A 16,057-nucleotide genomic window follows, 5' to 3' on the forward strand; every position below is an offset into this window, starting at 1 on the left:
CAAGTGAAGGCATACCAAATTCCATGAAATTCTCGTGTGCCACACTTGGGTTATAGTACAAGGGGCATCAAGATCAAATTACTAGTAATTACCCACAAAAATTCTATCACTGTGCCATAGCCAACCAGGTTTTGTTTTAAGTGGCACAAGGGGTAGAATATATAAACTGTATTTTAATGGAAGTTATAATTATTTAAAATCAGAATTCTGGTTGTTTGAATATAATGTAGCAGTTCAGGCTATACAGACCATGGATGTTGGCTTGGGAAACTCAGCGGTAGAACACTTGATTAGTAATGCAGGGGTCCCGAGTTCAATTCCAAGTCCAGCCATATATTTTCTTTATACATTTCTCCTTTTCTACTATGATAACACAGCATGAGCAGAAATTTTTCAAGGAAATAAACTTCATCGATTTGTGATTTAAGATTTTTTTTTGGGGGGGGGGGGAGGATTAATTTCATTGTTTAAAAAAAATAACCTGATCAAAATTTATTTAAAGAACAATTTTTTTTTTAAAGATTTAGTTTTATTGTTACCCTTTTCAAATGAGTGAAAAAAAAATCTACTGAAGATATCACAGCTTTTACAGTAAAAAAATGAAAGTCCTAGCACGACCTGTTAAAAAGTTATGGCCAAGGTTAAAGTTTTTAAAAAGTAGGTCAAACTTTTAGGTCAAGGTCAAAGTTGTTGGTTTTTAAAGAAAGATCTTGTCACAAGAATTACATATTTAAAGTATGAAAACCCTAGCTTTAACTGTTAAAATGTTATGGCCAAGGTTAAAGTTTAATAAAAGTAGGTCAGAATCCTAGGTCAAGGTCAAAAGGTCACAGTTGTTGCTTTCTACAGAAAAGTTTTTTTCACAAGGATTACAAATGTGAAATATGAAAGCCCTAACCCTTACTGTTAAAAATGTATGGCCAAGGTTAACATTTTTTGAAAGTTGGTCAACCAAAGTCAAGGTCAAAGATGTTGGAATCCAATGAAAGGTCTTGTCACAAAGAATACATATGAGAAGTATGAAAGTCCTTGCACTCTCCTTTTAAAAGTTATCACTTAAGTAAAAGTAAGGTAATTTTTTGTAAAAGTAGGTTAAACTTGAAGGACAAATATGTTGGTACCCAATGAAAGGTCTTGTCACAAGGAATACACCTGTGAAATATGAAAGCCATAGCCCCACCCACTCAAAAGTTATAGGCAAGGTTAAAGTTTTTGCGAACAATCAAACAAACAGACAAACGGCAAAAACTATATACCCCCAAAACTTTGTTTATGGGGGCATAAAAAGAAAAAGATTAACACAAGCAAAGTATTCCATCTTAAATTTAATAGCTCATAATAACATTTATTGATTTGGATAAAAACTTGTAATTAAGTCAAACAATTTACAGAATTGCATAAAAAAAGGGAATATATTAATAAATTTTAGAATATATAAATGCAATCTATTGATTTAATAAACTTGACAAAGGTATAAGTTTGTGTGAATCTTAAGAACTTACAGATCATCTTAATCAATTTAAGGAATTTCATTAAATATTGCCATTGATTTACTTAATATCTAAAAAGAAACCTTTCTATGTAATACTGACAAATCAACTGCAGTCTGGGTACATGTACATGCATTTCATGCATAAATAGAGTTCATATTGATTCTTTAAGGCACTTTACAGATTTCTGTTTACATTCTCAGATTTTGACAACCTGTCACTAAACATGTTGCTTTTCATCAGGTCTGAAATTTTCTAAAATTTCAAACATCATTAACAAATCAATTGCAGTCTGGGTTCATGTTCTACATGTATTAATATAATTCACATTCATTCTGGTGGGTATACTTCATGGATTTCTGTTTATACAGTCAGAATCTGACATCATCACCTAATATGCTGCTTTTCATCATGTCTGATATTTTTCAAAATTTTCAAACAGTTTAGCCACCTCCATAGCTGTCGGACTCAGATTTACTGACATCATGTTCACCATGACAACCACTACCACTCCTTTTGGTGGATGATCCACCATTTTGGTTGATGGGGGCAAAATCAAAAGAACACTGCTTCCACCGACAGCAGCACCTGTGTGAGAGGCACAAAATCTGCTCTGTTTTCCCTGCCCATATTTTTGGCCTTCTTCATCAACAAACCAGCCCATGCCATAGAACACGTCTTTCTCTTTACTTGCTTTAAACAAAGGGGTCCATACTGATTTCATAGTCTCTTGCTTCAGGAAGCCCTGTTTTAGAGAGTCACTAGTATTTAAGGAACTGTTTTTGTTTGTGGAATTACTTGGACACTGGTAGCTGTACAACATGGCGTTTCCAAACTTCAGAAGATCAGGGATGTTGGATAACAGACCTCCTCCTGCCCACTTATATGACAAGTCGACGTATGGAGCATTGCGCAACTGACTTTTATTGTTCATGACATAATGCCTGAAATAAACAAATATACGTATATTACATGTTTTAATTAAAAAAAATCTTATTACAAAAGTTCCTTTTAATTTTGCACATAATTAATACTTAGAACAATATTCAAAGAACTGTTTCATGCTATTTTAAGGGAAACATTATTAATTGTCCTATAATTTCTAAAAAAAAATTATTTTAAAATTCCTGTTACCTTCCACGATTATAAATAAGAGGAGAATGCTCGTCTAGAAATGTATTATCCATGCCAAGTTCCTTCACCATTTTGATGATGTGTTTCTCATATGGTTCTTTGGTTACAGCCTCTAGGACAGCACTGATCAAAGTCCATCCATGTGTTGTGTACAGAAACTTACTGCCTGCAAAACAGGTAATTAACCTTTTTAGAAAAGTGGGTGGCAGATGGAAGTGTAAAACCAACCACTCCATTAAATTGATTAACAAGTATGAAATTCACACTGAAAAATATTGTCTTGTAATTTGTTGAAATTCAATTTGGATATGTTTCCCTGTGGAAAAAAAAAAACATTGACAGGCACCCAAAACCTAATTGTCCTGTCCCAACATACAATTATTAAAACTAATACTGTATACAGGGTTATTTTCGCCCCGTGTTATTTTCGCCCTTTCACGCTTGCAAACAATTTTACCTCGTTATAAATTCGCTCAGTGATGGTTTTCTTTAAGAAATTATACTGAATTGTTTCAATTCGCCCCGTTTTAAATTCGCCCAAATGAGAGTAGGGCAAAAGGGGCGAAAATTTCCCTGTATACAGTAATTGTGGGTACTTCAGACACTATTGAAACTGCAAGCTGTGTGCATGAAGAAATATTTGCTTGATATCACATAAGCAAACCTGACTTTTATGGCTATAGCATGAATAAATAGGGCATTTGTTAAGACTGCATAGATCAGAAACACTTGGCTAGCAAAGATGTCATGGAAATTGGTCTTGGTCATCCTAAAAATGAGGTCAGATTTACCTGGAGTCCTGGACTGGGGTCCAGTGAGTCCTCCTTAGATAAGGTCAGGCTTACCAAAAATGTCAACCAGGGGACCATCATGAAATAAGCTCAGACCTACCTAGACTGTTGCCAATGGGTCATCCCCTGAATAATGGTCAGACATACCCGGACTTTTGACCAGTGGGTCATCCTGAAATAAGGTCAGAACTACCAGGATCAGTGGGTCATCCTGAAATAAGGTCTTACTTACCAGGACTGTGGATCAGTGGGTCATCCTGAAATAATATTAGACCTACTTGGACTAGGGATCAGTGGGTCATCCTGAACTAAGTTCAGACCTACCAGGACTTTTGACCAGTGGGTCATTCTGAAATAAGGTCAGAACTACCAGGACCAGTGGGTCATCCTGAAATAAGGTCAGGCCTATTAGGATTGTAGACTAGTGTATCATCCTGAAATAAGGTAAGAACTACCAGGACTTTAGACCATGGGTCATCCTGAAATAAGGTAAGAACTACCAGGATTTTGAATAGTGGGTCATTCTTAAATAAGGCCAGAACTATTAGAACTGTTGACCAGTTTGTCATCCTGAAATAAAGTCAGGCCTACGTGGACAGTGGACCAGTGGGTTATGCTGAAATAAGGTCAGACCTACTCAAACTTATTAGGACTGGATCTGTGGTACATTTTGAAATAAGGTTAGATCTACCTGTACTGTGGACCAGGATTTAGGACAAATGGTTCATCCTGAAATTAGATTAGACTTACCAGGACTGTGGACCAGTGGATCATCCTGAAATAAGGTCAAACTCTCTTTCACACTTTTGTACTTTCTGGTGATGTAATATTCCTCTAACTCCATTTCATCCTGTTGAGCCTCTGACTTGTTATTACCACTTTTACCCTGTTTTCCTGCATTCTTTTTCTCACTGTTCTCATCTGTCAATTGAATACAATTTTATAATAAAGATTTTGTCCATTGGCAAGTATATAAAAGAATAAGTTATGCATGTACCTATAATTTATGCTATTTTATTGAAATGGAGAATCTTGAAACTTACTTAGATTTGTCTTTTCTTCTTTTTCCTACAGTATTTTGAAAAAAAAAGAGAGAGAAAATAATGATCAAATAAACAAGTACATGAACTCTTATGTCAATCAGATCCCCCCTCCTCTCCTACTACAAATGCCAGTTTTACATTTCCCTACATTTACAAGTTCATTACAGATGAAAAATCCACTATATAATCTGAAACTAATCTTTCATAAATATTCACACCCACTGATACTCAAAGATGACTATCTGTTTCAATAAGTTAAAAAAATTTCAAACTGTGATTTTACCAACCTCTTTTTTCTTGATGTAGTCTTTACGGTAGTGGCGAATTCCTCCCATCTGTGATACCAGCTGCCGTGTTGTTAACTGGACCTACCAGATATATATAAAAAGGAAAGCCATAAAAGCATAGTATTCACTTCATCCAATTGCTTGTACTGATAATGATTAAATTTTTCAATAACTTTGCCTCTCGCTTTCCCCTCAAAGAGCATCATATACCACCACTGATGGATAAAAATTAGCAGACTTTCACATCATGTAAGGATAATTTTGGAAAGCTCTTGACTCTGACAAAAGTTTAAATCTACACTATACTGTAATTAAATGAAGGATGAATGTCTAATTAATTGTAATGCATTCTTCACAGTCTACATACTGTAACATCATTGACTTTCTTCTCTGGGAATGAAGGCACATAGTACTGTACAGGTTTGTCAAGGTCTAGTTTTCCTATTTCCCATTGCTTAGCAACAGCTGCCATAGTGATGGGTTTACTGATGCTGGCGATTCTAAGAACTGTCTCTGGTTTCATTTTGATTCTGTTTTCCACATCAGCATACCCCAATCCTGCAAAGACAAACTTTGTTATTGGGAATCACCTATAAATGTACCCCACTCGATCAGAAACAAAAATTGATATAGGAAGTCAATTATACGGCAGAGATGAAGTTTTTAAAGGGAATCGGCTACCTCTTATTGAATTTGAAACACTCATATCTAGAACATATGTGATACATGTAAAATTATTGTCTGTTCAGAAGGCAATATTTCTGATCAGAGTACATAGCAACATCATATTAATAATAAACATCAAAGTTTTACAGGGGTCCAAAGAGATTGCTTTCAAACTGACAAATTTTCAGTAACATTGAATTTTCCAATAAAAAGGCATTCATTTCCTTATCAATTCGAAGATGAAAAGAAATTACAATCACGTCACGGTTCCTTTTGGTTCCTGGTGGAACATAGGGCCTCGGCAACAGTTTTCCTTTTACAATCACGTACAAAGGTGAAAAAACTTTGAAGACTGGTCAACATCAGTATATAGAATAAGGGGCAGTTTTCATACAGACATTGTCCAATAAGAGTTGTCCAGTAAGTGATGTGAACATGACTGACCTTCTGTCCACACAGTTTGACCATCCACACTGACCCCAACAACCAGACCTGGACTACCACACTCATCCTGTGGATATATTGAAAGCAACTGTGTCAATATGAAGTCCATAGACATGTATAGCTTGTTCTTTCATTTTCATGAAGTAAATTAATCAAGACTTCACTTATTCATACTGTAGATCACTAAATTTTCGGGACACCTTATTTTCGCGAGATAGTCATTGACTCTTTATTAGCGAAAAAAATTTTTCAGGAACTGTGGTTATTGCTCTATATAATCTTAAGGAATGCTATTATACATGAGAATTAAATTTTTGCAAGCACACTGTCTCGCGTAATTACGTGAAAATAAAGTTCTCGCGAACAAAAAGTGATTTACAGTATTGGTTATTTTTATGTTCAGGTAAATATCTATTTATGACATTTGGGTCACTAAGATTTCATTACCATCTTAATAAATATAATTTAAAAGGCGTCTTAGTCATATTATATTTCATAAATCTTACTAGTAGATTATTGTATTTCCAAACCATCTAAATTAATGAAATATTGCATTTTTTGAAAACAAAACATACAAATATTGTTGTTCCATTTACCTTAATTCTTTGAACAATATCTCGTGCTTTTTCAATAATTTCCTCTCGTGATAGCTGCCTTGCTTTAACTGTTACCCCTGTGTCTATATCCTCTTTCTGGGGAAAGGTCTTGCAATCAGCAATAGAACTATTTACATTGTAGATGTACACCACACCAACACCTATTCCTGCTACTGCAATATACAATATATATACAAAAACGTTAAAATAAGCATGTAGACCCAAAAAAATTGTATGTTATTTTCTAAAGAGTGCATAATATTTATGTTTACTTAATTGTTGTATCTGTTTTTACCTATCTTACTGCATGCATTTTTTTTTAGATATATACGTGTTGCATGTACAACAATGCATATTATATCTATAGTGTAAAATGAAAATAAATGCATAATTTGGGGTAAGGGGCTGCATTCAAAATTTAAATTAATTATTTAAATTTGATAACTTTATTAGTCAAGCTATTTTCATAAAAAAAGCTTATATTATATACCAGATTAAATGCATAAACAGAGTATCATTATCATATTAATTTTATGTTTATCATTTTCTGATTAGATCCCTACATTGGTAAAATCATTTACTAAACGACTAAGTCTTATATTTATGAGTATAAAAAATTGTACGTAAGAAACCTTGAATGGTAATAAAGAAACTCTAAATGTCATTAAAGAGAAGAATGCCTTGGCACGCAAGTACCTGGTACACAAAGATCCAGATGTTAGAAGAAACTACAATCGTACTCGAAACAAAGCAGGGAAACTAGTAAGGAAGGCTAGGAAGAAATACGAAAAAAATCTAGCAAAGGAAGCAAAGAGTAATTCAAAGAGAATATGGCAGTATATCAACTCAAAGAGTAAAAGCAGACAAGGGATTGCAGATTTATGCACCGACCCTAGAGATCCGAAATCAGAAAAAACGGATGATGATGAAACAAAAGCTAACATTTTAGCGGAAAGTAGTGTTTTTACCAAAGAACCAGATGGTGAAGTACCACAACTTAAAGCCAGAAACATCCAAATTCAATGGGAACAACGTAACATAAAGGAAGAAACTGTTAAGAAAATACTCCCTTTCCCAGGAAGACAATTTTCATCCAAGGTTTTTGAAGGAACTACATGAGGAGCTGTCGGTACCACTAACTATGATATTCAATAGATCATTGGAGGAAAGAAGGGTTCCAATGGAGTGGAAAAAAGCCAGAATAAGTGCTATTTACAAGAAAGGGAACAAGTCCTTAGCAGGAAATTATAGACCTGTGAGCCTCACATCAGTCGTGTGTAAAACAATGGAAAAGGTAATGCGGGATCAGATCACTGAACACTTCACAAGGAATGATCTATTTACAACAAGGCAGTATGGTTTCATGGGAGGGAGGTCAACCGCACTACAACTACTCAGAGTCTTAGATGAATGGACGGAGGCATTAGATCAGGGACACACCATAGATTGTATATATATGGACTTCAGAAAGCATTTGATACAGTTCCTCATAGACGTCTTATCAGCAAGCTGAAAGCATATGGAATAGGACTTGAAACAATTCAGTGGATCCAAGACTACCTAAGGGATAGAAAAGAACAGGTTACAGTGAATAGAACAGTGGCATGATGTAACATCCGGCATCCCACAAGGCTCCGTCTTAGGACCGATATTGTTTGTAATAATAAACGACCTACCAGAGATCGTCGAGTCAATGGTATACCTTTTCGCAGATGATACAAAGATTTTTAACATTGTGAAAGAAAATGGAGATCAGGAAACACTGCAAAGAGATGAAAAACTCACTCAGTGGAGCAATACTTGGTTGTTGAAATTCCATCCTGAAAAGTGTAAATATATGCATATAGGGAAAAAGTCTTCACAAGAGGTGTCATACAAGTTATTAGGAGAATTTTTAGAGCGTGTTCAGGAAGAAAAGGACATAGGAGTAATCATCGACGAAAATTTAACCTTTGAGAAACACATATGCGAGAAAGTAAAGAAAGCCAACTCGACATTTGCCATGATTAGAAGGATATTTCAACATTTAGATGAAAATACATTCATTCTGCTCTATAAATCTCTGGTTCGAACACACTTGGACTATGCAAGCTCAGTCTGGTTCACATACAAAACTAAATATATTGAGATGGTGGAGGGAGTGCAAAGAAGGGCAACAAAGCAGATACCTGGAATGTTTCTTACCTATTCTGAGAGACTGAAGAAACTCAAACTACCAACACTCAGCTATAGAAGACACAGAGGAGATATGATAGAGATATATAAAATTACGAGTGGAAAATATGACACAAAAGCAGCCAACTTTGTGAAATTTAGGAGAGATCATGTAGGGAGAGAAACTGCAAGGGGGAATTCCAAGCAACTATTAATCCAGAGAGCCAGACTAGATATCAGAAAATATAACTTCACCCTGAGAGCTGCTAAGATCTGGAACAGTCTACCAGAGGATGTTATAAGTGCGAAGACTACTAATTTTGGATAAACACTGGGAAAATCAAGACATTTTATATGACTATAAGGCTACAATATCCGGAAGTCACGTAGTAACGATAAGTAACGATAAGTAAAAATATGCTGAAATACCAATGCCCAAAGTAACTGCTGTTTTCTTGTTTGAATATATCGGTCCTCTCCCCTCATTGTGAAATGAGCGAGTCCCTCTCAAGATCGGGATCGAACTCCGTCGTCTTACAAAAAGGCCTCTCACATTTTTTGCATATCGGCAAATATGTTTTACTACCTGCATTTTATATTCCTATGGCATAACTATATTATCCCTTTCCCAAACAATGTTCCCGTCTGCATCACTATTGCAGAACTAGCTAAAATTGTCACTAGTAAAATAGACTACTGCCAGCTGATTCCATGGAAGGAAGACCGAACCCGATTTATTAGAAAAGCCCCCCCCCCCCCTCTTTTTTTTCTAAGACAAAGAGTGAAAATATAACATTGTTCATTGTAGGCACCGTTTAAGACATGCAGCTTTTACAGTGCATATTTCTATTGCATTGATTCTTATAAATTTTATAATTCTAGGTGGGATAATGTGCAAAACCCTTTCCCGACTTATGACGTAATATCACGTTCTGATTGATTTTTATCACCATGTTACGAAATAAACGGGAGCAGACATTTCATAAATTTTGCTAATAACCAGGAAGGTTAACTCAAGGTAAGCACAAAATGACCATTTACCAGTGTTCCTGTTTCACCATTTATACTGCTATGGTATTTCTTTCGTTGCTATAACAGATGACGTCATGCTAGGTAACTGCTAAGAAGCTTTGCGTTGTAGTTACCGTCCACAGGCACCTGACGTTACTTATTTTTCTTTTAATAAAAAAAATATACACATACCGAATAGAGTTGGGTATTGCGAGTGAAAACCATATTGCGATATATTGCAATATTTTACGTTGAATATTGCAATATATTGCGATATATTTTAGATTAATTATCATTAATAAATTTGTGCAGAAAGTTTAAAATGCTGCCAAGTTCAAAGACTATTTGATTTTATCTATAAATTTTAAAGGGGGCGGGGGATAAGACATTAATCGCACACATAATTATAATAACTTTTAATCAAAAACCAGGTACAAAATTAAAACAAAATGTACTCATTTGATGTATTTTCAAATTGAAAAAAAGTTTATGCATAGTTTATTCTTGATACGTTTTTTTTTTGGGGGGGGGGGGTGTTTTATTGAAATAGCACATAATGTAACTTAATGATTAAAACAATACATACTATATAGAAATTTTATGTGGTCACAGAATAAAATTAAAGCCAGAAAGAAATTGTGACCTATTTTCGGGCGTTTGGTGTTTAGTCTGACCCGACCTAATTTCACATTATGACATACGATCAGGAACGGCATTGGCCTATCTCTACTGTTTTAATATACATGCTCCTGGTATAGCATGAAGGTGTTTGAAATGGCATGAAACTTGTTAGAAAATAATAAAAAGCAACACTGTTTCAAGTGAAAACATGGATGGTTATTTATTAGAAATATGTATCTTGAACATTCATCGTCGATCGTGTAGATTCCATCAGATTTTGAGAACCACAGCACACATGGTATACACCATGTAGAAATGTTTTATTTATTTTCTTTCTTAATAATTTTATTTCAAAGTCTTTTTATTAATAAATAATTTTATTTTAAAGTAAGATATTTAAAATTGCGACATTGAATGAAAAGCTTCTCTCTCTCTCTCTCTCTCTCTCTCTCTCTCTCTCTCTCTCTCTCTCTCTCTGCCCCTGAGAGCTGACGAAGTATTTTTTTACTAGATTGAAAAGGCCTGGGAAGTTACAAGTATTATTTCAGCAGTTTCTATAATAAAGGAGGTTTTTATATATTTTCATAAATATCGTGAAATACCGGTATCTGATTTTCATATCGCGATATATTATCGTGGTGGATAATACCGCAATATACCGATATACCGGTAATATTGCACAGCCCTAATACCGAATAATAAACAAGGTACCCATCGAAACCCGCCATCTTGGATTTTCGAAGTAGGTCATCACTTGTATTTTCGTCTGAAACTCCGTCAAATAAATTCCCTGCAACCATATTCTTTCTGTAGCCAGTCTTTCGAGGTCTAAACTTACGGACACTGCAGCCAGGAAGGCACATTACACTTGCAAATATTGAAAATCCCTCGTCAAACTCGACCTACTGCTTCAACATTCCGAGAAATCGCCAAAAGGGGGCCGGAATTTACATACGACTTGAAATTCTTAGGGAAAGCCCTTTTTTGATTGGTCAATATATTTGTGCGATTTATTTTTAAAAATAACCGGCGAAAGTTAGTACTTATTCCAAAAACAATATTTCAGACAATAATACAACGTAATAATTATACGTGTAAGAACATTCTTTTTATTTCTCTCAAAATAATTTCGATATATCTTGATTAATAAAGCGATTATATTTGGTAAATGTCGAAGATCGGCCTGATCATGCTAGCTGATCAATGAACAAACAAATTGAGTTGGTTGTAAGGCCCTACTTACATGCACTAAATATAATTAATAACACTGTCATTATTGATGCCCTGATTGAGCTCTATCCGTGCAGAAGATTGACTTTATAAGTATGTACGCACGTGTGTGAGAGGGGGGGGGGGTCCACACTAAAATTATCCCAGGGAATGTTGAGATCTGCAATTTTATGTATTGCAATAAAGTACTGACATGGCGACATTTTTATTTTTTTTCTTGGTGACAGATTATACATATACATGTCGCATAGGCTTATATTTGATTTCATTACATATCCTTTTTTCAGTGTGATCCTTCTCCTTTTTCAATTAAGCATATGCCATATATATAACTGGATGGTTTGCAGTCTATTGTTTTTTGGAAACGATTCAATTAACTCTAGATGATTTGTTATTGATTTTTTAGTTAAGCTCCCCCCTCTCAAAATTCTCTCTCGACCTGTATAGATTAATATAGTATATTTTACAGGTATATTTATAAGAAGTGTTTTATTTTTCCCATTTTGCATTTTTTTCATTTCTATAATCGAAATATTCATTAAAATTTCAAAGTAATTATGACACCCCGCTTTAGATCCACCACAAAACTGACAAATACGGAATTCCCATTAGCATATTGATGTAAACTTCCGGCCCCCTTTTGGCGATTTCTCGGAATGTTGAAGCAGTAGGTCGAGTTTGACGAGGGATTTTCAATATTTACAAGTGTAATGTGCCTTCCTGGCTGCAGTGTCCGTAAGTTTAGACCTCGAAAGACTGGCTACAGAAAGAATATGGTTGCAGGGAATTTATTTGACGGAGTTTCAGACGAAAATACAAGTGATGACCTACTTCGAAAATCCAAGATGGCGGGTTTCGATGGGTACCTTGTTTATTATTCGGTATGTGTATATTTTTTTTATTAAAAGAAAAATAAGTAACGTCAGGTGCCTGTGGAATGACCAATTAAAAAGCGCCGGACCATATTTCATTTTAAAAAATAAAAAAAAAACGTAATATAAAGGGAAATACAATGTGTAGGAGGGAAAAGGGTAGGGGGGTATAGCAGTAGGCAAATTGTTGAAAAATTAAAATATGACAAGTAAGTGTACGAAGAATTTGGTATTGCATTTGAAGAGCTGTATACATTTCTCGAACATAATCACTTGCAAGAATATCAATAATATTACATAAAACAAAAGTCCACTTATAATTAAAAGGGGTTGGTGGGGGTTGTATTGTGGCAGGGATTCTCCTTTATCAAATGTATTACTTTTTTTTTTTTAATTTCGAATACTGTAAGCCAGCATGGACATAAGTATGAACTGAATATTAAATTACATAGGTAAAATAAAAAAGGCCGCAACACAGGTTCAAACACTAGCGTTTTCATTATTATCTCCAGACGTTTTACAAATGAATTACATCCATACATGCATTAGGGTCACCATTATCATAGATTAAAAGATAACTGTCTTTGTTAAACTTTTAATTAAATTTTCTGATGTTACATAAAGAGTAATCAATATTAAAGCGATTTTCTCCTTTGAATATATGTAACAAGAGTTAATTATCTACTTTAGCGCCGTGTAGAGGCCTCTTCAGATGACAAACAGTGGTACGAAGTGATGCTGAGTCTGGCGGCTAAATCTGCTGTAAGTCTGTCTGTCTTTCATATCTTCACTGGTAACATAACCTCTGTCGTCTGTCTCTCATATCTTCACTAGTAACATAATCTCTGTCATTTCTCTCTCTATATATATATATATATCTCTCTGCTACAGTAGAAATCTGCATGTCAAATGTTTCTTCTCTCTCTCTCTCTCTCTCTCTCTGTAATAACCTCTGTCATTTCTCTCCAGTGTCAGCCAGTCTTTACTTCTGCTGCTCATGGATGGGTAGAGCACATTGAAGACTGGGTAAGATTCTGACTGGGTACATTTTACACACCTTGCATGCATGCCACAGAATGCATCTCATCCAATGAATAACCGTGATCTATTGGCGTGGAAACATTTTTTTACAATTTATATTAAATGTGTGACATAAAAGTAATATGTTTTTTTTTGTTTTAGCGTAAACTGACCAGTGCCATTAACAAATCTGAGGAGCGTAGGGAACTTCCCACCATACCACAACCTACGCATCAGGTAAACTCCGCTGATTGTTAATATCCAAGCAATTTTTTAAAAAACTATATTCCTAACTGCTATTTTAGATTATTAAACCACATCATCTGTAAATCGCAGTTACAATTATAGTATGAAAGCCAAACAAACGGTCAAATACAGCTAGGCCAATAGAATCCAAGGGAGGGGACAGCACCCTACTCTTTTATAGTCTTTTTGATGTATAAAAATTCATTTCATTTTTTTTTGGGAAATTTTTATCGCTATTTAAAAAGTATATACATGTATATAGGTCAAAGTCCCCCCCCCCCCCCCCCCCACGAAATAGGATTTTCGTGTCTGGGAAATAGACATTTCCTTTTTTTTTTATTTTTTTTTTTTGCTTTTCAGGTTTTTTTTGGAGGTACAAAAAAAATAAGCGTGTGTGGAAACATCACACACATCAGTAAAGTAATGGCCTCCCCCCCCCCCCCCCCCCCCAACCTTTTACATGTATTATCTTTTCAACATTATACGTATTCTTTAACCAAAATTTGTTTCATGTGTATGATCTATTCTTTACAGATGGAGTGGTTGGCTAGAGTCAACTTTAAGCACAGAGCAGTGCGCCGTGACGTACCACAACAGAGACAACCCCAAGTCTCCCAGAGTCACGACCTGAACTCCTCATTTTACGTCTACTAGAGAGGAGAGTTTTCTTGGTAAGAAATTTTAACTAAAGACGGAGGGTGTGTCCCAAAATTAATTATATTATCAACTGAAATATATGCGTAATTTTGATTTTAAAGAAATCTAATATATAAATTGAATTATATCTTTGACTCTCTTTATTGATATGTCATTTTGATAGAGGTATACATATATACATAAATTCCAAATATGTTTCTTTAGAAAATGTATCAGTTCCTTAAAATTCTGTCTCTGTTACCCTTGTGACAACTTTCTCTTTTTATATGCATTCATATACTAGCTGCCATATGCATATGTATTGTATATGTCTAAAATTGCATATCATTGTAGGTGTCTGATCATGTCGAGCATGTCTTTGGCGAGATCACTGTAGGAAGCATACCATTACTTCTCTTCTGGACGCTGGCATTTTTTAACTGTGAATTTTATTGAGAGCAGTGAATGTCTTTACTTAGACAGTGCATGGTGTATTCAACACACGTGCTCCATGATTTGTATAGACCTTCACAGTGTCCAAGTTACAAGAATGCCATAGTAACCACTGTGCTTCCAGTTTGAGTGATCGGCATTGTCATTCTGCATATGCTGTGTTGCACATTCAAAACATTCCCGTGGAACCTTCAGTTCAGTTTGCAAAGAGACTGTTTATATATGGCAATTTAAGTTGCCTTTTATTTGTGTGTTGGACAGAACCCTCCAATCTGACTTTTTTTTCGGAGTAATGACCCTTTGAGTCAAAATACACCTGTAGTGAGTGTACTACTTTCAAAGCATGCTAATACTTACTAGCTCATCTAAGATTGACTGCTGTACAAGTTCATGTACATCTCTCTTATGATAAGAATTTTAAATCCATAGCTTCATACATGTACTTTATTTTTTCCATATAAGAATAACACAAGCATTTATGGTTTTCTGAATATGTCAGTTGCTGACATTTTTTCAATATTCCATTTTTTGGATTTTGTAGCTTTTTTTTTAGCCTGTAGTCATTGGATTGTCTTAATTATATTCATTCATACAATATTTTCAATAATTTCTTTTGATATGTTATTTGCCTGATGTTTAATTTTTTTAAATTAATAAAATGTTTCAGAAAAATACGTTTTTCTTTTTTTTAACCGAGGAAGCGAAGCGTCAAAATATTCTAGGTTTTCTGATATGAAAGATATCAGCATTCAGAGGTATAAAACTTACAGGGTTTACATTACATGTAAGTCTCACTTTCCCATAATAAATTCCTTTTTTAAAAGTGAGGCTAAGATAAAAGAAATTAAATGAGCTCATCTAAGCTTTAGAGCCCCAAGCGCTGGCACGTTGAAGTTTGTTTATAAATAACAGATAATATAATAGTTGGGCTGTATCTTTGGAAATCTACATGCATTCCAGAGATCTAGAGTCGCGAAGTAAAGAGTTGATCCTTACCTCGCAGGTTCGAATCCCACTGTGGTACGTGGAGATCGGTCCTTCGGATTAGACCTATAAACCGAAGTCCCGTGTCGCAGTAGGTGCTGGCACGAAAAAGCACCTTCCCTGCTCAATGGCCCAGAAAGCCGAGCGTGGGACAAAATTTGCAGCTCTCCACTGGCAAGTGGTGGCGTCTCCATATGAGTGAAAAAATCTCGAGAGGGACGTTAAACAACATACAAATCAATCATGCATGCATTCCATTTAATTATATTTAAAAAATTAACAGTGTTTACTTTAAAATCATTTTGTTAAATGGTGATAAAACGTTGAAAATGCATGTCAAAACGAAATTCACTATTGGGCTGCACAACTTCAAGGGTGA

The 16,057-nt window shown here is 35.0% G+C and overlaps 2 protein-coding genes across 2 annotated transcripts; one reads left to right on the forward strand and one right to left on the reverse strand.

Annotated features, from left to right (window-relative positions):
* Nucleotides 1–1,467: 1,467 nt before the first annotated feature.
* On the reverse strand, nt 1,468–9,338 carry LOC134247740 (serine beta-lactamase-like protein LACTB, mitochondrial). Its single transcript, XM_062730103.1, has 9 exons — nt 9,035–9,338; nt 6,452–6,624; nt 5,856–5,922; nt 5,113–5,303; nt 4,746–4,826; nt 4,459–4,483; nt 4,166–4,336; nt 2,625–2,790; nt 1,468–2,434 (listed from the first exon to the last, which is right to left on the reverse strand). The coding sequence occupies exons 1-9, from the start codon at nt 9,195–9,197 to the stop codon at nt 1,900–1,902; spliced, it is 1,572 nt and encodes a 523-aa protein (XP_062586087.1). The 5' UTR covers nt 9,198–9,338; the 3' UTR covers nt 1,468–1,899.
* A 2,974-nt stretch (nt 9,339–12,312) lies between these two features.
* LOC134247710 (uncharacterized) lies at nt 12,313–15,281 on the forward strand. Its single transcript, XM_062730041.1, has 6 exons — nt 12,313–12,348; nt 13,030–13,101; nt 13,309–13,365; nt 13,522–13,596; nt 14,140–14,276; nt 14,596–15,281. Exons 1-5 carry the CDS (start codon nt 12,313–12,315, stop codon nt 14,257–14,259), a joined length of 360 nt encoding a protein of 119 aa, XP_062586025.1. The 3' UTR covers nt 14,260–14,276; nt 14,596–15,281.
* Nucleotides 15,282–16,057: the final 776 nt, after the last annotated feature.

The sequence above is a fragment of the Saccostrea cucullata genome, unplaced genomic scaffold (assembly GCF_032062105.1).
Source record: "Saccostrea cucullata isolate Sc308-1 unplaced genomic scaffold, CSIRO_AGI_Scuc_v1 ctg64, whole genome shotgun sequence".
Taxonomy (NCBI): domain Eukaryota; kingdom Metazoa; phylum Mollusca; class Bivalvia; order Ostreida; family Ostreidae; genus Saccostrea; species Saccostrea cuccullata.